Source organism: Anopheles moucheti, chromosome 3, assembly GCF_943734755.1.
Source record: "Anopheles moucheti chromosome 3, idAnoMoucSN_F20_07, whole genome shotgun sequence".
NCBI lineage: Eukaryota > Metazoa > Arthropoda > Insecta > Diptera > Culicidae > Anopheles > Anopheles moucheti.
Genome location: NC_069141.1, coordinates 88,109,545 through 88,134,855, shown reverse-complemented (window position 1 = coordinate 88,134,855; position 25,311 = coordinate 88,109,545). Strand labels below are relative to the sequence as shown.

The following is a 25,311-nucleotide window of genomic DNA, read 5'->3' as shown; positions in this document are numbered from 1 at the left end:
TCCACCTGCCCATGAGGAGAAAGATTCTTGTGCGTTTCACCTTTTCGCCATCCAAATGATGATAAATGGCCGAATGATGAGCTTTCGATGGTTAAGTATGTGTCTGTGTGTGATTTTTGTGTTTTTTTTTTGTTACTTTTGAACATCATCTTCTTCGTCAGGAATCGTGATCAGCTAGTCAGTGCGAACCAGTGCGGACGTGAGACGCAAATATATGGACCATTTTTTTGTTTTGTTTAGTTTGTGCGCCACCAATCATTCCCTTCGCGGTAGGAAACAACAACACGCGGACGTCAATTCCAATCACGTGAAGCCGTTATTAGCAAAGCGTTCGCACAAAAGTCGGCAGCCGTGTACGTGTAAGATATTGGTGTAATGTTTTACTTTGCTTCATTAATTCAATCAGCCTAATTCCATGGCTAAAGCTCTTTAAGTATGTTTTCTCCAATTTATGTCAAACAACTTAGCACCCACCACTGCCAGCAGGCAGGCGAGCGCAAGAATGCTGCTTTTCCTTGCAAATGAAACTAGTATCTCGCAGCGGCTGTGCATAGTAATGAGTAGAATTAAATCCCAGTCACGTGGTCGCGTGATTAATGAGATTGTCCGCATCGCTTTTCGTGTACGCGTATACCACTCGTAGTCGGATCAGTTACAAGAATTTCCAAACCAACCCCAACGCACTGTCTGCCACACGGCGCGGTACGGAAACGGTTCTGCTTTTTCAGGTGAAAATCCAACTGCACAGCAGCAAGGGAAACGCACACCACCACTTGGAAAAGTGTCATCCCGATGGTTGGCGCGGTGCGCGTGTGCGTAAATATTTTGCCGACAAAAATAAACCCGCCCGTTAATTCAGCGCCACAGAAAATTAGTGCAACCACGGCGTGTGGACACAACCATTTCGAGCGCCTATAAATACTGGCCCGTATGTGCGTGCCTAAGGTGATACACTCCATGGGTGAAAGCAATCGCAACAGCATTCCTTTGGAAACACCGTGCTCGGGTGTTCTGTGCTCAGGAAAAGGATAGGAAAACTACAAACTAGCTTCTCGTATCGGTATCGGACGGAACGCGACCAAATAGCCAACGGCGTGTAATGAGAGAAGGTTCCACGGGAAGGGTAGCTCCAATTGAATCTTTAAAACAAGACCAACCTAATGGTGAACCGGAACCAAACGATCGCGGAGACCGAGCAGAATCGAACGATGACAGTTTTCGCCACACTGCGCTCATATGCCGCGGTCTGGGAAAACTCAATTGCATTGGGCTGGCTGGCCTGGGGTGGTTAGTGTATTGAGGAGAAGAAGAAAAAACACACACACTCACACGGTTAACGAATGCTTCACATTCCGTGGAGTTAATCTTGCATGGCATTGTGTTGACGTGATTAGTGTCGCAGAGGAAACTGTTTGCATCGACCAGTTGTTATTTAAACACATTCTGGGTCGCTGATAGGGAAATTTTGCAGCTGGGCTAATGATGAAAATACTAATTTTTTATCTTGTTTATGTGAAAATATATACTTAGTAAATGTATACAACAAGAATATCAAGCCTATGATCGATACGATACGATCGCAGCACGTAGTAGCACAATAATGGCACCAAAAAACTAAGACTGTATCAGAGAACAACTCGCGGAACAAACGTCTATAATTTCAAGTCTCAAACGAAAATTTAAGACAGTAGCAGAGTTCTAACCACTGCCCGTTCATAGATGAGTAGTAGACATTCAGTCAGCTTTAGAATAAATCGATCCAATCCATCGTTTAAAAGCCATAATTGAAAAGAAAAGAAATTAATGTTCATAAGGTCACTCATAACACCGTCAAGTGTCACCGGAACACGTGCATTTTACCGCCCCCACGGCTCGGGTGGAGTTTGACACACAGGGCATGCAAATTAGTATGGATTAATTATGCCGCACTGTCACTGTTTGCAGACGGAGCGATAATTGATACGGAGTGTAATTGATTATAAACGTTAATTATCTTGAAATCATACCAGCCGGGTGGTTTGCTAAAAAGTACACCACCGGGGGCTTGATTCAAACTCGCGATTTGAAGGAGCTCGTCTAGTAGCTGTACGTAGAATCGTATTAAGCTGATTAAATTCATTACTCAAGTTGGAGATTCCGGAAGGTCCGGCTATTATGCATGAGCATTGAAATCAAAGCAATAATTCATTTATCCCTCAGCCAATACCAATTATTAATTTAATAAAATAGAAAAAAGTCATCGAGCATTGCCGACAAGTACTTTTGCTGAGAAACAGGAATTAAATCAACTTGATTCGGCCGGTCGACTCGCCGGATCCGGTGACGTACACATTTTCCGCCAAATGGATTAGATAGCGATCGCTACGATTGCTCTCCTTTTCCATTCTCCATGTTCTCTTTTCCTGCTGCAATTACTACATTCAGTTATGCCAGTGCATTCGTGTTTATTTTATCCACCGTTTGATGTGGTTCCTTCCCACTCGAAAAAGATTGGTTAGAAGAGAAAGATTGCATTTGGTATGTGCATTTGCTAGAGCTCTGTTTTTTCTACTTCAAAATTTCGCAGCAAAGCAGACGAATAATAATCCTGAAGCACCAGAAAAAAAAGCACAGGGAAAAACAGCTGAAGTAGTATAGAACAACTGAAATAGTGCTGCAATCTGTCGGAAGTGAGCCGGAAACTGGAACAAACGTACCGTAAAAGAAGACGAGAAACGATAACATAAAAGACCAGCAACAGCAGCGCAAAACACTGTCAACTGTCTCCAAAAATGAACCCTTCCGAATGGCGGTGAGAGAACATTCCGCATTAAATAAGTTTCTTACTGTTCCCACATGAAAATTCTGCCTTTTTGCATGGAACTGCTTCACTTAACAGTCTGAAGCAGACAGAAAAAAGGGAACGTTATTTCTACCAGCCATGTAGTTCTGCGGGGAAAAAGTTTATGCGATGCTATCGAACGTTTCTGCCGTTTTAATTTGCAGTGGTGAGCATTGAAAAATGTGCTGATTGAAATGATAACGCATAAGTATCGTTTTTATACGCACATTAAACACGGCACTTAACGACAGTTTTTAACGCAACGTGATTTGGCAAAAACTTGAAGAAAATTCTTAAGCTAACTACAACTACAAAAAAACCCAAAAGAATTATACAGTACGTTTTATCTCGATTGCTTTTACAATGTGGAAAGCTTTCTTGTGTTGGTTTTTCATGCATACTTTCACTGTGGTGCGAAAATCCACCCATTTACGACGCCATCATTTCGAAAATATGCAGCTCTATATGCACACGCTAGTTTCTCGACAATGGTCCACACGGGATTGAAACACTGCTGAGAAAAGATAGTCGTGGAAACGATGTGCAAGCGCCAGATAAGTTCTAACTACGAAAGAAAAAACCCTAGAACGACGACACGGGGAAAAAATCATTTCACTTTTATGCATTAAGCGTTTTAGCACGCTAGAACGAAACACATGCGCATGAATGGAGCCAGCATCCCATAAATATACCCACACACACGGTTTACGGTGCATTTACTGTGAAAGCAAATAATGTTTTTTTTATCTTTATTTTCACCGGGAAACCCATTTCCACAGCACTGAAAGAGCTGATGCACCGTCGTTGTCATTTTTTTTGTCACTACTCGCTCGCTGCGTTCTGCAGTTTCAAGCAGTACGCGAGACAGCGTGAATCAGTTCTAGTGCGGCAAAGCGCTAAGCAGAAAGTAGTTGTGTTTATGCCAATCGATTGTTTGCAAAACAATTCCACATAGTGCAGCGTGTGCATTTAGCGTAAGCGAGTCCGGGAAGATGCTAAAAAATTGAAAATGATCTATAACTGGTATATCCGCCGTATGGGAGCCGGTTACGTTGCTCCATTTGGAACACAAGCAATTTGTTGATTATTTTTTTACGTTCAACAATTAACCTTAGAACGTTTTCGCATTTCTTAATTGCGAAAATGGAAATAAGCTTTGTTCGAAGTAGGTTATTGCGACATATCTCTGAAGTCCCTCATAAATATGGGATGACATTTTAAAAATAAGTTCTAGTCAAGCCAATTGAATTACAAGCTGTCCACAAACGTGGCATTGTCAATCGCACTGCCAAGAATATCAGAGCTAAAAACTAATATTTTAAAACTTGCACAGGGTACTAGTCCCGTGCTGTTAAATATATTGTCATTTTATCACTGATTGTTACAACGCTATCAAGGGAATTTCCCACAAAACACACATGATTTGCGAAATCGACCGGGGAAACATTGCTAAAGCTCACGGTTAGCGATCCAAGAATGGTGCAATAATTACAGAAATTTCCGGTCCGGATTGATTCTTTTACTTTTTCCTTCGAGAACGGTGTTGTTTAGTAAGCATTTCGCTCGTTCGTTTGATTGTACGGTGTTGTGCACACTCATACTCGAGTTCCCGAGGACACACACTGCCTTCGTGTGCTTCATCCCGTACGGAGTTGCAGGGTGAAGAAACATGACGATTGGGACGGAAGAAGCAAGATCAAGTTTCTGCAACGCTCAGCATCGATCGTGAGAAGAATGAAGGAGAGAATGACACACACGGTCTGAACCCGAACTATCTTGTGATAGCTTTTAGAATACAAATTCCTTAATGGAATCGGACATTGTACAAACTTCTATTTCAGTTTTACGAAGAAGCTCAAAATTTTTGTGCATGAGTTAATTAAATTACTATCACTTTACGTAAAACATAAAATCACCAATTGCAATCGAACACCGTTTAAATGGGAATGCAACAAAAAGAACCACGTCTGCTTATTGCACTTTAGAGCGATCGTCAGGTGTAGGTTTGCCAGTCATTGAAACCAGATTCAGGGGGTACTCGCATGACTAAAACCGTGAGGCCTGTCTTACCGTTGCCGTTGGTCGATGCACAAAGATTTCATTGACTTTTGCCGTTTCTTGCGCGCGAATTAATTCTTTGTTTCTTTTCCAATTCCCTTCGCAAACGCATACCGTCTAGAGCACTCCTGCTAGGTGGGCATCTATTGGAATGTAGTACGAACGTGATTTTGCTAAGCATACAAACTTCACAAGCACATACGAGAATGGGCTCGGACACGGGAGTAACATAAAAGAAGAAATTATAGGTGCGAATGTTTGCAGTGATGGTGCAAACACTGAAAGTGGCATTTTCCAAGAATATATGTTTCTTCACGAGATCATAAGAAATACTTTTCATAACGTTAATTAATCGACTCGGATCAAGATTTAATCTTTGGATTATATTGCACAAAATGTAAGATAATCTACCAACGAACTTCCAACACCATCGTATCCACAGTTGCGATACCGTGTTCCAAATACGGCTAGAAACAATCGGCACCCTTTGTTGTGATTCTTATCACACACGCGCGCAAAGATAAGATGCAGTGCAAAACAGGCAACAGATGTCGGGTAATACACGACAAAACCCAAACACCGCAAACACATTCTCAAACACGCACTTTATAAAGGTGCGGGTGAGATAAAGGCTACACTCCGAAGAATTAAATTTGTCCTCAATTCGACACAAAACGAAGCAAATATTTTACAACACGGCCGCAAAGAAAATGGGTTTATCGAGTACATTTCTCTTATCGTAAGAGAGGTAGAATCGGATTTTTGGGGCAAGTCGTTCCGCCAGTGTAAGACGTCACACATTCCGCGAACGTTACGCATTTTGTTGCATACATCATGTCACAATATTTTCAATTTCAATTTATTAATTCGTTTGACTACCTCACGGGGGTCACGTATTAGTAATCTTTAAATTTAAATTAAAAGATAAAATTAAAAAAGGATAATGCAAGCTCAAGATAATGAAACGATTTAAGATGGCTGAAAACCCCTTTGTCTACTTTATCGCAAACTTTGTCTGAAGTGAGTAAAGAGACCCGTGCCGTGCAAAATTTACTGGCCGAAGAGCAAAACATTTTGCAAGTAAAACCTCAAATTCAAAAACAGAATGACCAGGAGATCTCCATTATTTTCCATTGGTAAAGGACGGGACTTCCATAGGACTTCCAAATTGTTGCATAAATTCGATTAACAATCGAAACAACCTCCCGGAGTTGGACTAACGAAAGCTACTACCTACCGAGATGTGGGACTTGGACTCTGTCTGTCGATCGTCGGGCAACCTTGAATGGGAGACGTGGCCTCGAAATGGAGAAGAGTGATTCGGTTATTTATGGACAAAATTTTGAAGCTGGTCCACCCACGGGCTAGAAATGTGTGATGAGGTGGTACCACTAAGACAAACCACGCTCAAGAAGATTTTGACGTGACGTTAGCGAATAGGGCAAAAACAACCGATCGAGACGATCGAGTGTAAGCAAAAACAGGGAACGTTGCTCTTGGGTGGGAAGAGTGCAAAGAGGGGGCAAAAGAAGGTTATGAAGAATAAGTTTTATATCAGCACATGTTTGCTAAAATGAGCACAGTCCCCCAGTCCACCGGTGCTGGATGGAATTAACGTCGTGAAGGGTCGAAAGATCTTTAGATCTTCGTATCTTACGCCACGTTACTTACCTTCTTTTGCGTTTTTCGTGTTGTTCGGTGGCACCGTGTTACCGTTTCCGCTGCCATACCCGCCGCTTCCACCACCGACACCTCCACCACCACCGCTGCCCACACTGCCACTACCACTTAATCCCACCACACCGCTCATCATCACGTTACCACCGCCTACGCCGGCACCAACACTCGCACTACCGGTTGAGGATTGATTTTTATCTACGCTGCAATACATTATTTGACGCCACCGCACCACACCGCATGCACCTTCTTTATGCTTTCTGGTCAGGGTGGCGAACCGGTGTAAAGGTTATTTCACTGCTTCTTTTTCTCTAAATTTCAATTACTATCACTTTGCACGAAAAACAAGGACGCACACGCACACATTCACCGACACGCACTCCAGCTACGCACGGACCACAAACACGATAGCGTTACGATGCACCTGTGCACGAAATGTGAGGTAGCATTCACATCGGGCGTAACATCTGCTCGATTTGTTACGCTAAGCAATGAAGGAGCCGTCTGGCAATCATTTTTGTCGGTCAAATTTTAACTAGCATCGAACACACAACATCACACAGACTTAACAATTGCTATTTACCACAAAACGAAAGGCCGACCAAACGTGCAAACTCAATCGATCCAGTTCTATGGGGACCTCCTGATGGAAGGGATGAAAATAAGAATTATAAAACTATTATAATAACACAATTACAACCGGATGCTTATTATGGTGCAGAACGCGCACCGAACACACGGAAACTGCACCAAAATACAGCATCGACCGAATTCCTGCACTGAGCTGCTCACTGACGAGTGGGAATCTCACGCTCACGAGTGAGCGAATGGTGATATGAGTCACGGCATCACGCCGTGTCAGCACGTTCGCTGGAAAGAGACCGTAGCTGAACAGGACTCGTCGGGCCAAAGGATACGAATGTGGCGTATGTACTGGGTACGTGTACGCACGCACATACAACAAGCACCAGCTCACCCGGATAGATCTCGGCCGTCTTCTTTTTGACAGGTTGCTTTTAGCCACTCTCCTCCGGGCGGTTTATTGCTGGGAAGAAAGCAAAACAAAGCGCATCACCGTCTCCCCGCTCCACTAACAAACACGCATATACGTGTACACCTTTCTAATGATACCGCGAACGCTTGGTACGATTTTACAAAGTGGATATTTTCACACTACTTGTCACCACACGCAGAAAATGACCGACAACGTCGTCGTCATCCTCCAAAAAAAAACATTCGCGGTTTCGTATGTTGCTGTTGTTGTTGGTATGCTCCGTTCGCTATGCTCTGTTTCGCTCTCGCAAACTTTTTCTCGAAGACAGCAGTGCACTTTGCTTTTTCTTTCGCTCTACTTCGCGCCTCTCCTAGGCGATCGAACCTGTGCCTTCTACCTTTCGCCCAATGCGCGAGCGGTTTCTCCTTTACTCTCCCGCGAAAATAGGCATCTTATGTTGGTTATGTTGGAATAGGTCTTTATGTTGTTTTTCCTTTCTTTTACCTTCTTTGCTACTGCTGGTGCTGCATAGGAACTCTGCAGCGATGGCTTCGGTTCCCGGTTTCGGTCGTGGATGCCCTTCGCCGCTTCTTCGCTAGCCCTACTACTTGTGCCAAGGCGGTTCGATCGATCACCTGACCCGTGGCACCGGTGTAACGAATAACACAGCGCGTGGAATTATGCACACGAAGCCTACCGAACCTTCCGCAAAGCCATATAAACAGTCCGCCTAAGTGAACGGGTTTTTCGAAGGATCATCCGCTTCGGAATGCAAATTTCCGGTTCCTGTTCGCACGATAGCACAACCTTCTATAACCACCGAAGCACAACCACCACGCACGGTTCCGATTCACTTGCCATCGTTGGCGTGTTCGATCGTAACAGCAGCAGATGCAAACACTGTCCTTTGACACGGAGATGAAGATAGATCTTCGGAGCAAGGATTGCAACCAAACAGTACACAGACCCGGAATAGCGTTGGAGCGGTCGATGCTGGAACAGGGCTGTGTCCCGTTTTGGGCTGTAGAAATCGGGGTCACTGTTCCCGAGCGGTTCCGGAGAACACCAACCGTGAACGCGGCCAGCGATGGATGCTGCTTCTCGGCGAGATTATTCTACGTTTCTTCGTCGATAAAAAAATAAATGCTGTTAAAAAAATACAACAAACCTCGTTTATCCGTCCCGGATATTACAACGGCACGAATTACCACAAGCGACCATTTCCCGCTGACAGCGGTAAACATACGCGAGTTTATGACATCGCGCTGAATACTAACTCCGTACCTGCGTGTTGCCATTTCGCAGTGGAAACTCCGTATTTCACAACTGCCGTTTTTATCATATTTCCCACAGAGGGAATATAGCTGCCCAGCTGTAACTTCATCATATTTCCCATTTGTTTTATATTATATTTTTCATTTTCTTATGACCAATCGTGGAAATATACATTAGACCAAAAGTGTCAGGATTGGTAGTTATTCATACAGATAAAAATATTTCAACTAAAGTGTTAAATCCATCGTCGTGGGATTGCTGTCACGGCTGGAACTATCCGCCGAACTGAGCGTTTCCTGTGTTTCCTCCCGTACCACTCGTACGATGTTTGGATCCTTCTTCTCCTTACTTTTCTCACGATCTCGATCTCCCCGTTCCTTATCCTTATCTCGATCGCGCTCTCGATCCTTATCCTTGTTATGCTTGTGTTTGTGCTTATGCTTATGTTTCTTTTTGTCTTTCTTTTTCTTTTTCTGTGGAAATTATTCGAATGAAAGTAAAATCATTAGTTACCCGCTTCCATTGCGGCAGACAATTGTACAGGAAACTTACCTTGCTACTGTCGGACTTGGAACTGTTAAGATCTGGCTGCGGAGACGATTCGCCGAATGCACTCGTCTTAGCAAACATACCCGGTTCGAAGCCGGTTGGACCGGCACTCTTCGAGCTGCCCATACTGATGCCCGGCAGGGAGATGGAATTGTCCGAATAGAATTCTGCCTTTATCTTCTTTGCTGGCGGATCCTTATCCAGTGCACTGGACGGTGTATCCGTATCGTCCAGATCGATAACTTCCTCCTTTACCGGATCAATCGTCTTGTGGCTTGATTCGCCAGCCTCCTTCTTGATGCTGGCCTCGACCGTTTCGATGATGCGCTGATTTTCCCGCGCTACCCGTTCGTTATCTTCCTCCTCCCGTGCACGGCTTTCCGCATCATCAAACGGAGATCCGTCACGGCTTCGCGGTATCATTACCTTCGTGTCGCCTATTTCGATCAAATCGAACGATTCCTTCACGTCGGGTTGTTCCGGTGTCATGGAACGATTCCGTTTAACGGCATACGGAGCAAGTGCAGCATCGTCCGTCGTTGGAGAGCTACGCCTGCTCGAACGATCCGAGTAGAAACCTGACGATCCTTTCTGTGGGCGTAAAATCGCTCCCAGCTCTTGATTGGCGAGGCAGGCAGGCATTCGGACACCGTACAGGGTGTAATAGAGATCTACCATATCACACCGGAGGCGCGTGTCGTGCGATAATTTCGAGCTAGTGTGCAAGAATAAAAAGAAGAACCATTAATTCCAATGTAACTTAATCCTACACGTTCGCTCTTACTTCATGTTCTCCCATATGCGTAATGCAAGTGCTTCCCGATCTAATCGATGCCGGTTGGATTTGTCGAACGGTAGTGCCTCGATCATGTACCGACCCAGCTGATGTCTAGCCATCGGATCGGGATCTGTTTCAAGCAGTTCCATCAAATGCTCAAGATCCTCCCAGCGGCCATCAATTTTTACATAATCTACCAGACACTCCATAGCAGCCAGACGAACATCGATGTATTGGCCGTAAGCAGCATAGCTCCGGTAGATCTTCGGATTCGTTGGTAAATGTCCGCACTTTTGCAGCTTACGAATCACTTTCAGACACGCGATCGATACGGTATATTTGTACGATGGTAAATGCTTCTCCAGATTAAGAATACGTGTGACTTCTTCTAGCACAAGTCTGTAAGAAAGGATGTGGTAAAATGTAGTGAAATAAGATATATGTTTCTCAGGATGGAACTACGATTAATACTTTGCATCTGCTGATAAACTTTCCGAAGAAAGGGCACGACCCTGATGGACCACCGAGATGACAGGAGTGATCGAGTTGCCCAAGGCGTCAACCAGCGCCGCCCGGTAGTAATTGTCCGAGTAATGATTTTTGGAGTTGTCGTTGTACTTGAACAGATCCAGCAAAAATCGAATTACTTCTGGTGGGCAAATGCCGTGAGCCGTACGCAAACCGGCCATCGCTACCGGTATCGTCTTCTGCAGGAAGTAATGATGCAGGTTGGTGAAATTGTTCTGCCGTATGATGTGCGGTGCACTGAACGAGCCGAAAAACTTTTTAAAGATTGTCAGCATTGCCGGTGGACCCTGCCAGGAAGTGACCATCGCGTTTGCAACCTTTGTGAGACAGATCGCAGCCTGGCAGCGTACCGTATAAAACACACGATCGTTCTCGATCGTGTCAGTAAGGGCGAGACGCGTTTGAGGCGTGGCATACTTTTCCAGCGCCTTGATAGCTTCAAGCTGTGCCGTAACATCGCGTTCGTGACGCAGTTGGAACTGCCACTGAAAATCTGGCTGTTCGATGTTGACCGAGCGTAACAGCGTCATTTCCGGATCTAGCCGTATCCACAGAACGGGTGATTCTCTATTGGAAAGAATGGAACAATCAACTCATTAGCACATGGAAAAATGTATTATTCGACTTGCACAACTTACGCCATTGGAGAAAGGTCCATATCCACCTCTTCACCAGTACAGAGTGGAATCTTTTTCTTCTTATTACGTCGACTCTTCGAGTGGCACGTAATATCCGACTTAACGATAATGTTCTCGATCTGGAGCGTATGCTTGAACGTACCGTCAAGTTCCTGCAGTTGAATCAACAGTGGTCCAACGTACTTCCGAACGCCACGCTGATTCACACAATCCTGCCGAATTTCCAGCTCGATCGTGTTACGCTTCGAGTTGAACACGGACGTCATCGTAAACTTGGCATGACCACCGGTGCGCACCCACTGATCGATAAACACTGCCATATCCTTACCGGTGACGGTGAAGATCGCTTTCGTGAACACATTCGTCGAAATCAACAGGTGGCCCCACAGTCCACTTCCGATCTTTGTTCCGGCCGCATTCGAGGCAAGGGCGAGCTGTTTGTTAAATACCTGCAGCAGCAATTCCTGCCCAATACGATGCTCCAGCATGCGAATGACCAAGTGCGATTTCTTGCGCATCATCTCAATGTACTTCGGTGACATTGTGTGCAGGTTCTTGATGGGGAAATAAAACGGATTGTCATTGTACGCCTTCTGCGGAGCGGCCGGTGAGTTGTTGATACTCGACACGGCTGGAGGTGCCGGTGGTTGACTGCAGTCCAGTATGATTCCACCGTACTTTTCCTCGTACCGTACCACCTCGTCCAGTTCGTCCCGGATCCAGCTGCGGTACGCATTGTTACCGAAACACTTTTTCGAATTCAATCCACACAGATACTCGGCAATGCCACGAGCCAACCACGCATCCGACCAGTTTTCCATCGTGATGAAACAACCGAAGAATTGTTCGGCGATCGCTTTCGACATAACCTTGCGCGAGTGGAATGTCTGATCGATGATAGCGATCGAATGCAGTAGATGCGTCGACAGAATCGTCATCGTAGCGTACGCATTGCATTCATTGTCGATTTCGTCCACGAATACTTGTTTGTAGCAGGAGAACGGATACCGCGTCGAGAGTGCTTCCTCGTAGAACTCGAATGCTTCGTGCAGAAAGCGCACCGTGTTCTTCAGTAACGGCAATAGCTGAGGTAAGCAGAAGTGTGTCACCTCGTGCATGTGGGGATCTACAAAGATTTCAAACGGACCCACGGCCAACGCAATGTTTGGTGCGCATACCGGTACCGACACGACGTAATGATACGTTTTGCGCTGTAAATCCGGTGTCATTACCACCTCGACCAGCTCGCCGCACGATACCGCCGTCATGGTTTTGTCCACGGTAAACTCAAGCTTCCACGTGCACGGTTCAGCGTAGCTATCGATGCAAGGGAACCACATGCGCGATGAGTTCTCATGTCCGTACGTAAACATGTGTGCCGCTCGTTCTTCCATCGTTCCTTCACCCTCGGGAATGACGAAATGAACACCTCCTGGCGGATCTTCGAGCGAAAACTCAATACCGATCCGTATGCCGCGACCTTCGGATATCAGATGCTTTGCTTCCTGTGGCACCACAATCACAAGCTCTCCCTTGTTGTGGTCTGCGTCTGAGTGTCGGGCAACATCCAGGTGAGATTTGGAGAAGAACTCCAGCGACTTGTTCTTCGTCTCGCCCTGACAAATGTCCTGAAATGGATCGAAGTAATGAATGTCGGCCTCATAGCTGTCGTCGAGAATAACACGGTAAATGCGACACTGGCGACAGTTTAACCGTATCACCGGCAAAGAATCGCTCGTCGGGACAATCAGCAGCTCCACGAAGCCGATGATACTTTTGCGCTCAAAACTGATACCAGTTAGGCTGAGAATTTGATGCGCTGTAAAGAATATAGAAGATACAATTACACACGATTGCCGACGCGGTCGAAATTGAGCTAATGGGAGATACTTATAATTTGAAAGGACGGGGTGTATCTTCTGCCGTGTCTTTCTTCATTTTTTAAGAACTATTTACTGCCCAACATGCGAGCGCTCGTTCGTCGCCGCGTATTTCACACAATTTTCTCTTCAATGTTTGTTTGGATGCTTGATAAGCGAACGCCGAAGAGGTTGGTCATAGATGCGTTTGACAGTTTTGTTCGCCCAACCCTTCATATCGAGGGATTCCGGCATTTCAGCAATCACGGGCCAAATCGCGCCCTTTTTCCAAATTAGACGTATTGTGAAACATAAAGAAAGGTTTTATAAAATATTCCAGAAAGTTAATATGTATATTTCTTGCTAATTTCAATAATTATAGCCCTTTTCACGCTCCCTTCGCATCTATGTTATAGTTCAGCTACTCCCTACCACGTGGCGCTTTTATATTCAGCAGAATGTTGACAATCTTCATTTGACAGCCTGCAGCAGTCATTTTAAATTAAACAAACCGTATGCGTGTGCAGAAGCCAAAGCGATTTGTGCTTAAGTAGTGCTAATTTCGTTTGTGAAATGGATGAAATTGAGAAATTCAAAGCATGGGCTACAAAGTTGGGTTGCCCGCCGGAAAAATTACCACCCGATGATGCGCTGAAAAAGTACGTACTTCATTTCAGTGTAGCTCGCGCCTATAACATCCTACGCTAATCTACATCCCGTTTCAGATCGTTCCGAGGTGAACAAAGCACGATGCTTCATCACATTATGGAAAAGGTGCGTTCGCGACAGGAGATAGCATCAATGCGGAAGAATGTGCTCGTTCATAAGCTACAAATTCATCAAAAAACGGACAGCATCGTTGCGGTAAGCATCAATCTCTCTTCGTGGCTCTTCAATTTTCTCATCCTTTTCCCATTGTATCCCTTCGTAGAACGCTTCCTTTAATACGCTCCCCCCGGAGCTGCAGCGTTATTTAAAAATACAGAAATTGAAGAAGAAAATTGATGAAACACGACTACGTATTAAACAATCCATCGAAGGATTTGAGTCGATCAACTTGCAAATCAAGGAGAAAAGTAAATATTTTTGACCGCAAAACGATTGAGTTCGATCAGGATTAATTATCAATAATTACCTTGCAGATGTTCGGAAATTACAGTTGATGCACAAACGAGATGAATTGAATGGTAAAATTGCGCTGTACATGGCACACGAAACAACGCTGCAGCGCAATCTGGAGAAAGAAGCACAACTGGCTCAGCGTATCAAGCGTATAATGCCCATCAAAGGGTCTGACTCGTGTCACCCCGATACGGCCCGGAAGGCCATCGACCGATGCACGCTTTTGCTGGAGGGATTTTATGAACGTTTCCAGGAACAAAATCAAGAGACAAGCCGAGCTTTGCACGAAGATCTCTGGACGGAGCTTCGCGAGGTGCTGCGTGGCATTCCGAATCATCTGCTTTGGAACGTACTGCTAACGATGAAGGACAAACATATGCGAGAAATCTCCGAACGTGACAGTCGACGAAATGCACAGGAAAACGATGTGACGCTGTCCGATCTTGATCTACTGCAAGCAAGCATGGCAAAGCTGTGCTCCAGCCACATTTGTGTGTTTCTGGATGTTGTGTCCGTCCGAAACAAGGTGAATGCGGCCCGAGAAGAGTATCTTGCCAAGTACACTCCGAGCTCGAACGAACTTGAAGCGAAGATGGCCCTCATAAACGTGATGGATGATGAAGCGGAAGAAGCACTGGAAGAGTATCTGGTGCAGTGGAATTCGCGCGAATATAATCAGGGGCAGATAGATTACATGACGCGTGAGATCGAGCGCAAAAAGCAAGAGTTGCTTACGTACACGCAAAAGGTGCAAAATCACGAGCAACTGCTTGGCCAGCTGAGGAGCATTTACGGCCAGATCGAGGAAATTTCGAAACACATGGAGACCGAGTTGCATCAGGTACGCCAAATCAAGCAAAAGGTGCACTACACGAAGTACGTGTGTCAGCACACGATACATACCATGCGACAGAAGAATGGCAATAATCAAACGCTGAACATGAGCGATCAATCGTTCAGTCGACTAGAAAGCACGGTCCTTCCCGGGTTAGGTGGTGGGCCTATATATAACCCGGCCGTATTACCTTCGTTGGTACGTGAGTTGGAGGTATTCCGGCAGATTCCGCTCTGGAAGTATGTTTGCCGTTCTAAGGCAATTCTGTTTAGCATGGAACCGAACGTTGGCATTTTCTTTGAGCAGCCAAACGTTTTAGCTCTGCTGCCATGTACGGGCGTTAGTGCCGAAGTGTCACTAAAGCAGTTTATCGAGATTCAGCAACTTGAGCAACATGCAAATGCTGCAACGGTTGATTCCTGTAGCGTAGTGGTACCTTCAATCGAGCACGAGCAGTTGGAGCAACGTTGGAAGGTTGATGATGGCAAAATATGTGAGCTGCTGGATATCATCGAATCGTTAACAAATAGCTCCCGGCAGACGATGGAAAAGGTTCGCATATACTACAACTTCGCGCTTGCCAACAACATGAGGAAGTACGTCCCGCCTACGAAGCTTTTTAACGGCCGTAACTTCCGGGAGTACGAGAACGAGTATCTCTTGTACTATAGAATGATCAATGGCTTCGGTGGAGAACGATAGGTGAGCGTCTTTTCATTTCCATATTCCTTTAAATAAATCATTCAACATGTATACTTTTAACCTTAAATTATTATGCTCAAGTCTTCAAGAATCATTTAATTAAAATCACATAGGTACATTAAACACTTAATTTCTAGCATCGAAACTATTAACCTACATTAACCAACAACCCTCCATTGCCCGGGAGCCATGGCCAGCAGGACTCAGATCATTAGCCCTCCATTCCCATGTTGTAGTCGGCAATTTTGGCCAGTATCTTCTCGATGTCCTCCTGGCAGTGGATGCCGATATCGTGCAGATCCTTTTCGCACAGCGTTAGAAACACGTCGAAGTTGATCTCCTCCTTGGTGAAGATGCGTATGTACTTCGAAAGGTTCATATCCTTCAGTATGTTGGAGACGCAGATGCGATGCTCGAGCTCACGCTTGGCCAACGGTGTCACGGCGTATACTTCTTCCTCCTGCGGAGAGCGCTTCTTTTGTGTTCTGAGAATGGGAAGGAAGGTTAAGGTAATCTTACATCGGAAACAGGCTCACTCAATCCACCTACCGGATCTGTTTGGCTAGCAGGTAGGACTTGCCCCCCACGTTTAGACGTTCATTTTCTTTCGGTGTGTTACAATGGGTCGAAATGCCGAACGGTTGGCTTAGCTCGATCGGTGACAGTTCCGGCGATGGTATCCGGGACTGGTGCACCATCGGTGAGAAGCTGCGCCGTTTGGATCTATTTTTCGGCTGCTTGTATGCCTCAAACGATACATCCTGGGTGCAATTGCCGGTTGGGGAGATCATTTGTATAATCGGCGATGGGCGCGATGTGTTAGGATTCCCGATGGTCAAGCCGATCGCTAGCGAGAGGGAAGTAAAATACACACGTTGAAAGTTACTGTTCATGCCTAAAAACAGAATGTCCTAAGCTACCTTTCGATTTGCCAGAGGACATGATGGACAGAAGCAGTAAAACACAGTACAATTAACACGAAAAAACGACACGACACAAACAGAAGGTTATTTTAGCTAAGCCACCAAGTGAAGCCGACTAGTTGTAGCGGGTTTTTGGTGTGCAAAATGGAGGACAAAAAACGAGGCCCAGTCGGGGGAACTAAACCACCATTGCCAAGACGAGCGCGCAAGGACATTCGTTTATAGTTGAATTGGGTGATCGAACCGAAGTTGATTAGCTGTGGTGAATTTCTTTCGTATTGTTCAAATTTTTTTAATAGCAACAAAACATTGAGTTTAATTTTTGTGCATTTACTGACTAGAGTAACTTAATTTCTATTACTATACAAATACTAAATATGCTTTCAGTGTTGTGTGCTCAAAAATGAGTGAATATTGTGCCTTTGTGATAATGATGAACGCGGCCTAACCACAGCGCTGGAGTCCCTTTTTTATTAAATTACAATAATGTTTCCAAAAGATCCCAAAACGGTTCATACTAAGCTCACGGTACCCCGGTATAATTGTACACTTAAAATACCTTTCCATTGCTATTACTTTGCCTAAGTTGTAGGTTTTGGTGTTGCTGTCGTCGAATTACTACTCTTCCGGTTGAAACGCTTGGAAAACTGTGCAAAAAAAACAGAAGCAATGTAAAATAAAGCCACTTTGGAGAGCTAGCTTATGGTAACTAGGTGCTATTTATAGAACGATAAATTAAACGCGCCCCAAGCGGCTAGATTTGCCCCACAATTCACTAGCGCTAGTGCTTATGCTCTTCTAGTAGTATATTATTGTCAGTTCTTCGGCCGTTCATGGCTGGCTCAGATGCCCGAGCGCGGGTGCTCATAAGCTCATGGCCCTTGCCAGTCGGACCCGGAAGTCACGGTATAGCATCTTGCCACCGATCGGCACTCGGCTCAGGTACATGTCGAGACTCATCAGGCAGAGGGCCTTTCCATTCATGGGGAACTTCTGTGCCAGTTCGGGGCTGATGTCCAAACCTTCCGACTGGGCCAAATTGATTAGCCAAGTCCACACGTTCGCCCGCGTCCAGTCACGTGGATCGATCGGCAATCCGTCCGCACCGTACTGGATCTTCTTGATGTTTGTCTGCGAGCTGGCATTTGATTCGCGGCCGTTAAGGTTCGTAGTACCGCCGCCACCATTGCCATTGGTACCGTGGTTCCAGCGCCGTTCCGTCTCGTTCGTGAGCACACTGACAGCGGACAGGTCCAGCGGTGGAACACGCCATTTCGTTGCACTTTCAACCTGCATCTTGTTGTCGTATTGAATTGACTCGTCTGAAGAAGATTTGCCCACAATCTTGGTGAATTATCTGCGCAAGAAGGAGGAAAAGCAAAAAGATCGTTGTGTCGTTAGAAAAGTGTACTAAACTGAAAGATGATATGCGTGCTGTGTTATAGAATAACCATGGACAGATACAATTTGCGCAAGAAGGAAGTGAACTACACAAAACAGAATCACACAAACTCTTGCATTAGAACACACACTCCACTATCGCCCTCTCTCGGCAAAACGAGTGTAGAGTATGTTTTTTTCTGAAAGAGCGGAAAAGTCAACCAACCGACCACAATGCACGATCGTGTAACAATCGGACAACAATGCGCCCATTTGCACGCATTTGACGGAAATGGCCCCACCGTGTACATGGGGAAGTCTTTTGTTCCGGTGACAAAACTCTATTTCGTCATCCACAACCGTCCAGAGCCACACTTTCCCCCGTCGGAGTACTTCCCTATTAGGGCTGCAGTTGTTGTATATTCGGGTGGCCCGCCACCAAGTGTGAGCCGGAGCAGTGTTACGAGGTGGTGGAAGAGACCTTGCATTTCTATCACGATACCACTCTGTACCGCTCGAACTGCGTTGCATATGGGGCTTCCAATTCTAGTTCTCCACTGTTGGGACTTCGCTTTGTTTGGAAGCTGCCAAGATGAATGCATTTCCGGGCAAGTTGTATGCTGACCCGAACCGCACCATGAAGGCGTGATCGATCGAATGCGATCATCGGAATGTGTATCCCCGCCACGGGTGTTTTGGTGACATTCGGACCTCCACAGTTTCAGTTACGTTGGGATTAACAGAGGATAGACACACTCCCAAGTGTATGAGAACACCAAGAATTGACCACCCAGGCTGGAACGATCTGTTAGTGGTAGGTAAGCTGTGATGATGTGATATCTTCTCCTCTTCACGGGTGTGATCTTGTCGTTTCGCATCCTCAACGTTGCTGCTGACAAGCACCTGAAAGAAAACCTTTCATCGCCATAACTAATGTGTTCTGCGGGTGTGTTCCAAATCCGTTCCACCGTTCCGGACAGGAAGAAGAGAGAAAAAAGAAACACACACGCACACACCCCACAAATGATCGCGTCTCTGGCAGATATCATCTCATCGCTTGCATCCTCACCATTAGGGAAGTTGAGAAGATGGAGCGCATTTTCACATGTGTTTTCCAACGCTTCTTCCACCCTGAGTTTGACCGAGCAGTCGAAACGGATGTCACGATTCGCCTGGGAAAACGGATGCACTCTGAGATGGCGCTCGTGGTTTTGTACGATTCGTCGCTTCCGTCGTTTCTCTGCGTCACAAACTCCACCATCCAGTCCGGCCGCCGGGGCCGCTGGCCGGGTACATTCAGATGCGTATTACACGGGTTTTTAAGCGAGAGAGAGAGCAGAGGGAGGGGAGGAAAATGCCGACACCTCTTTACGCACATCCGGATCCGGAAGCGGATGCAGTTCTTCTTACGGCCACGTTCTCGAACGTTGCGCTACTCGAAGCAGTTCGTGCATATTTGTATCAAAAAGTTGACGCGTTCCTTTGGTGGATCAGTTAAGATTCAAGTGGAAGATTGTATGCTTGGTTTGCTGCCATGATTGCCACATGCGCCCGCTATTTACCCATGTGTGGATTGATCTTCATATCGAGCCGAACCGATGTGTCGCGGGATCGTCGACCCCTTTTTGAATGGTTTTAGAGAAAATAAACACAACATTCTGGCACCGGGAGTGGATGATGTTTGTTCTGGTGGGAAGCGTCGGGTGAAAAACGGCAGCATGCGTGATTTTTGAAGTGGAAACAAGCCTGTCAGCACTTAAATTAGATGGCTCTGTTTAGATGGCCCCGGGGATCAAACGATTTCTCGATCGGGTTTGGAGGATGGTGCCGTCATGAAGCGCTGGGAAAATAGTGCCAAGCGCACGAGTGGTGGTTGTGAAAGCCATCACATGAACGTGTGAAAAGCTTGATCTTTTGACAGCATAAATGCTTGTTTTGGTTACCACAATTTTCCTTTCCTGCAAGTAAATGTCTAAGGTTTAAAATAAATAGCAAAAATGTTCAAGCAATCAACTTCAAACATTTCTAAGGGGGACAAAACTTGGTCCCCTCCCTCACTGTACCTGTAGATTGATTCGATTCGGACCCAAGTCCGACGACTGGGCCAGTGCACGCGAGGCGCGTGTTGTGTGTCGTAATTGAATTCATTGCACAGTGACAACATCGCCCACGCAAAACGTCAAGCAGAATCTGCGGGACCGCCGGGTGTTTTGGTGGTGGTAGCTTTCGCTTTTTTGTCGTTGTTTCCATTCAACTTTACGAGCATATCGCACACCGGAAATCAACAGCACACAATCGAGCCCCGACAGACAGACAGACCACGCGAGATCCAAAATGCGTTAAATCGCAGCACGGAATGTCAATGCGTTAAGCTGTGCGCGAGATAGATGGGAGGAGGGAACGCCAACGCTGACGGTATATTACAAAAAAAAGCCCCATACACACGCTTCTCCCAGACAGAATGCCAGACAGACAGACAGATAGACACACAAACCGGGAAAGGGACCGAGACCGTCCCGGCGAGATAAACACAACCGCGAACCGGTTCGGCAAGATAGATAGAGAAGTGCTGCGCAGAGTGCCCCTAGCAAACGGATGGTGGACGGCGGACAAAGTTAATAAAATTAAGCAATTAGGTGCGGCGAAGTCCATGGCGGACAGGAAATCTAATTCACATGGCCACAGGCCCCCGAAAGTAGTGCGTCGGTGTGATCTCCCCGTTTGGTGGATGCGCAATGTAAACAATGCGTGAGATAACGAGTGATCGCCGGTCCCGGGTACAGGAGATCCTGCTAATCGAACTTAATAAACGTCAATATCAATTTCAATCAACGGATAATTAGCCCGTAGCATCCTTCGCTCGATCTAATGAATCTCAAAGCAGCGTGCGATAATAGCAGACCTGCCCAGGAGAAGACTCTCAACCTACTCCCATTCTCGTTACACACTTTGAAGACTTCCTGTGGACGCGCTGCTCGGTCGATTCCTTTTCTTCACAAACACACACAAACAATTGGCCACCAGCACCAATGGTGACCATCGCAGTACAAAACACGGGACTTCCTTATTAACGGGCGCGTCTCGCTGCTTGCGGCTCTCCTCGGAACCATTTGTGCAGCGGCAGATGATGCACCGGCAGCCAAAGCAGCAAGCAAGTGTGTGCCGAGTTCCCTGCTTTCAGAACGCCCTCCGATCCCTGCGTGCCTTGCGTCCTGGCGGATGTTGTTTCTATTCCCATCTTTCAGCGCCAGTTTTGTTTCATTTCCTTTTCGTCCAAAACACGAACCGTTCCAACATCCTATTAGCACACGGATATCGTCACGCGAGGCTCCCGCGAGGAGCCTTTAAGTTTTCTCGCCCTTTCTGCACCCTGTTTCTTCGGGTTTCGGTTCAGTTCGCTTCCTGTTCTAGTATTTCCTCTGCCCTCTTTCTCGATTCGTTTCGTATACGCACTGGTGGATGGCTTCCTTTTTTTTTCTTCTCGCCGTGTCTCCTTTGTCGTACTGTCCCACAGTCTGTTTTTTTGTTTGTGTATCCGTGTGCGTTTATTTTCTCTTGATTCCTTTTTTTTCTTTACTTTATTAATTTCTTTCACTGTTTTTATTGTGTTCCTTTTCCTGCTGTCACGGTTTCCTTCGCAGTGGGGTTTTCCGGTGCGCGGTTAAGAGTCGCACCATCGTTTCGATCTTACCGGCCTCTGATGTGTTGTGATGCTTAACAGAATAAACGATCGGTTTGCTTCCTTTTCCAACTCCAACATTGCCCTGCCATTCGCACGAGACTTTTGCGCAAAGCATTCCAAAACATAAATAGATTGTGTGCGCAGGAGAAGCAAAAAAAAAACAAACCCAACCACGTGGTGTGTATTACGCAAGAGAACAGGAAATGGCGCGCGCGCGCAAAAAAAAAATGCCGGTATTTCGCCAAACCAGCCACAACTGGGTGCCGGTCGGGTAGCAAAGAATCTCAACTATTTCAGTGCAGTCCTCGTGAAAAGGGTAGCATGATTTATGAGCAATGCTTGTGGGGATGCGTCAGATGATCATCTGGTGCATTTAGCATTTAATCAAAGTCTTCCGCGCACCGCTCCCGGAAGATCGGGAAGCTAACAACAACAACCGGATGAAGCGTCCAGACAATGCCTTCGATCACCCGACAACAAGAGAACCGAAGACTACCGGCTCCGGTTTACTTGCTAGTTATGTAATTATCCTATAAAAAAGCGTCGCTTCCCGTAATGCTTTTCCTGTCCCACACAAGCACACACACACTCTCTCACACACACACGCACGATGGAACCGTCGGAAGTGTGCTTCCTTTGCGAGCGGATGACTTTCCTTCGACGATTCTACATTGGGCTAGAACCTCGACCGGATTGTAACGATCGTCGCTTCCTATCTTTCGTTACTTGTGCGCCCGAAGGAAGCGCCCAATTCCCCCTGATCCGGTTACGAGACAAGCCACCGTAGTTTTTCAAATCGGTATCTAATGGGTTTCGTTCCAGAGTTACTGGCGTGTGTAGACTTCATGCTTCATGCGCTTCTAAAGAGGGCCTCCAGAACGAAATCGCTCCAGTAAATCTCTTCCCGTGGATTTATGCCATCGGAATAGAATCCATTTTTTTTTTTTGTGTTGGAGATTGTGAGGGCGAAGATTTACATCTTTCAGGCGACTTAGAAACTAAATCCTAGTGCTAGTGTCGGTATAAATTCTTGTTCTCCCTACGAAATGTAGAACCAGAGCTCATAAACTGTGTTTTATTGCATTCCCTATTCGGAACGCATCATGATCTCTTGGAGGAACAGTGATCAGTTACAAACGTCATCTGAATGGTGCACGCTATATTAAATTCCAAGTGGTCTAGCTTCAATCAATAACAAGTTTTACATTTTATAGGCGCTTGTTTCCGGTGTTGAACATCAGTTTTTTTGTTGGTGCAGTGCTCTTGCTTTACACTTAGCCACCCCATGACCCCATTACATGGTGGCGACCAAACAACAAAACCTTACCAAAAAATTCGGTTAACAGTATTGCGTGCAGCGTGTGCACTTCCCCCAAGTCTGAGTGGCCAACATTCGCAATGGCACAACAACGACAAGAAATGTGGCACACAATGCAATGAAATCCTAAACGAAACGCAAAAACCAATAACCGAACGGAAATACTTTACGCATCTAGGTATGTGCGGGGACGGCTTCCAGGCGGATGTGCTCGGTAGTTGCGCTACTGCTGCTACTGCTGTTTCCTCAATGTTCTACCGCAGACATCACGCTTGCAAGACTCGCCAATCGGTGGCACTAAGTCCCGGTGTACCGGTTGGGCCATTTGCTTCCTTTCGCCCCTTTTTCCGTTGTTTGGTTGCTGCGTCGGTCTGAACTGCGGCGGATGTCCTCTGCGCGACGCCATTGCATCTGTTCCGCCGGTGATTTAGAGGCAAAAGTTTATGGCGGGCTTGGGGAATTGAATTTTCATTTCAAACGTCAAATGGTTATCCGAACGCGGCAAACACACGGCACGGTTCCGCCCTAAAACACGATATACGCGCGCTTGTTTTTTTAATGTGTAAACTGCGCGCTGCGTGATCCGAATCAAAGCGCATGATCTTACGTACGTCACAGGAAGGTGTGTTTACGGAACAAAGATGTTGCGTGAAGCAATTGAGGAGAGTGGGAAGCCTCGCTCGAATGGGAGGAAGTAATAGAACGTCGTGAGGGACAAAAAATCAGGGCACCTGCTGGAAGCAATTGTCAATCGTAATTACAAACCGAACCGGAGACGGAAGCTGTACTTTGCGCGCGAGGAGAGAGCGCTTGCGAGAGGCCGTGACAGGAGGGTTTTGTTTCGTGGTAACACACAATAAAAAAAAACGAACAAATCAAACAACGCACTCATCACCCCGATCATCGCATGCTCGGTGTGTGTGTGTGAAGCCATCATCCGATCGGATCGAAATGATCCGAAAAGTATGACGGATGTTACCTCAGCATGATTCACGGTTGGGTCTGGGTAGCAAGACGGGAAATTACGATTGGACATTTGGACGCGAGGCAACGGAAACCGAAACCGGGTTGAAGGCCATCCCCTGCCGCCACACTGTGTTCTCGCAGCAGGATGTTCTCTCATTGCTTATTTTGTTAAAGGCAGCGGCATGATCTCGTTTATTTGTGTGTCGTTTATATTTTCTGGCCCTTTTTTTTTGGGAGAGTAAGTAGAGCTAGAGGGAAAATTTAATTCATTTCCAAATTCCGACACCCGGTTTTGCAGTTCTCAGATTGATAGTTTTGCCAATAACTTCACAAAATATATTTGTTTCAGAAGCGAAAAGAATGGAAACAATCATAGCATCATGTTTCGGGATGAGAGTTCATCTTGAAGATTAGAGGGTGAACATGAACCCTCGAGATGAATATTTGAGCGTTCATGAATCTTCTGAGAGTCGTCTCGAGTCGAAAGATTCATACGAATGACTCATCGCGAAAGATTCATTAAGCACAACACTAGATGGACATAGATCCGTTGATAGTACATCTTGCTGTCTATTTCTTCGCAATTGCTTTTGTTTTATAGCTTGATGCATCCGGTTCCACGGTTCCGGTCCGTCCGGTCCGTCAATATCCGTCGATCGAGGTACCCATCAAACAACAGCCCAGCATCATCCGGGCCTGGAACCGGGTTGGTGGAATGCATCCAACCAGCGACATCATGCTGGTTCCTGCCAATCAAGCCCCCCAATCCCGCTAGGCAAGAGGAAATGGTGACATTTTTCCTCTCACTTAATTGCACATTTCCCTTCTGTACGGAGCGTGGCACGACCACGGCCAGAATGAATGAGACATCAGTGAACCCGATCATGCGATAATTGCCGATCGGCTCATGACGCCCGCCTTTGCTGCTCGATCATGGTCACCGACACATCCGGTGCTGGTTGTCTGTACATAAACAAACAACCGTACAACCGTATGCCATACTCAATTGCCCGCTCGGGCTGCTCAAGGTAAACAGAGTGCGCTACTGGGGGATGAGTGAGCCGTATCCAATATAGCCGTAACACCTTCGCACCACGTTGCTGATCGTGTATGCGTTGCGGTTGAACGGTAGCCAAATTCTTGCCGAACCATAATTACCGATCGGTTTAAACCGGTGACCGACATTCCGCCGGTTCAATTGCGTCA

At 46.2% G+C, this 25,311-nt stretch overlaps 5 protein-coding genes across 5 annotated transcripts in view; 1 reads left to right on the top strand and 4 right to left on the bottom strand.

Moving 5' to 3' along the window:
• The window catches only part of LOC128305549 (cyclin-dependent kinase 14), a 105,442-nt gene extending 98,654 nt beyond the window's left edge, over nt 1-6,788 (bottom strand). Inside the window, exon 1 of the mRNA XM_053043048.1 lies at nt 6,551-6,788. Within this exon, the coding sequence (XP_052899008.1) occupies nt 6,551-6,770 (220 nt within the window). The 5' untranslated portion in view covers nt 6,771-6,788. The remainder of the gene's footprint in view (nt 1-6,550) is intronic.
• A 2,156-nt stretch (nt 6,789-8,944) lies between these two features.
• Nucleotides 8,945-13,256, bottom strand: LOC128301602 (transcription initiation factor TFIID subunit 2). Its single transcript, XM_053038171.1, has 6 exons — nt 13,213-13,256; nt 11,319-13,139; nt 10,624-11,247; nt 10,159-10,551; nt 9,378-10,089; nt 8,945-9,298 (listed from the first exon to the last, which is right to left on the bottom strand). The coding sequence occupies exons 1-6, from the start codon at nt 13,254-13,256 to the stop codon at nt 9,053-9,055; spliced, it is 3,840 nt and encodes a 1,279-aa protein (XP_052894131.1). The 3' UTR covers nt 8,945-9,052.
• A 462-nt stretch (nt 13,257-13,718) lies between these two features.
• LOC128303341 (augmin complex subunit dgt5) lies at nt 13,719-15,897 on the top strand. The gene is made up of 4 exons (XM_053040267.1): nt 13,719-13,836; nt 13,903-14,041; nt 14,109-14,253; nt 14,320-15,897. The coding sequence occupies exons 1-4, from the start codon at nt 13,751-13,753 to the stop codon at nt 15,834-15,836; spliced, it is 1,887 nt and encodes a 628-aa protein (XP_052896227.1). The 5' UTR covers nt 13,719-13,750; the 3' UTR covers nt 15,837-15,897.
• A 20-nt stretch (nt 15,898-15,917) lies between these two features.
• LOC128303342 (uncharacterized) lies at nt 15,918-16,896 on the bottom strand. The gene is made up of 3 exons (XM_053040268.1): nt 16,757-16,896; nt 16,386-16,683; nt 15,918-16,321 (listed from the first exon to the last, which is right to left on the bottom strand). Exons 1-3 carry the CDS (start codon nt 16,776-16,778, stop codon nt 16,048-16,050), a joined length of 594 nt encoding a protein of 197 aa, XP_052896228.1. The 5' UTR covers nt 16,779-16,896; the 3' UTR covers nt 15,918-16,047.
• Nucleotides 16,897-17,150: 254 nt separating this feature from the next.
• LOC128304355 (ETS homologous factor) lies at nt 17,151-18,055 on the bottom strand. Its single transcript, XM_053041536.1, has one exon. The coding sequence runs from the start codon at nt 18,053-18,055 to the stop codon at nt 17,624-17,626; it is 432 nt and encodes a 143-aa protein (XP_052897496.1). The 3' UTR covers nt 17,151-17,623.
• Nucleotides 18,056-25,311: the final 7,256 nt, after the last annotated feature.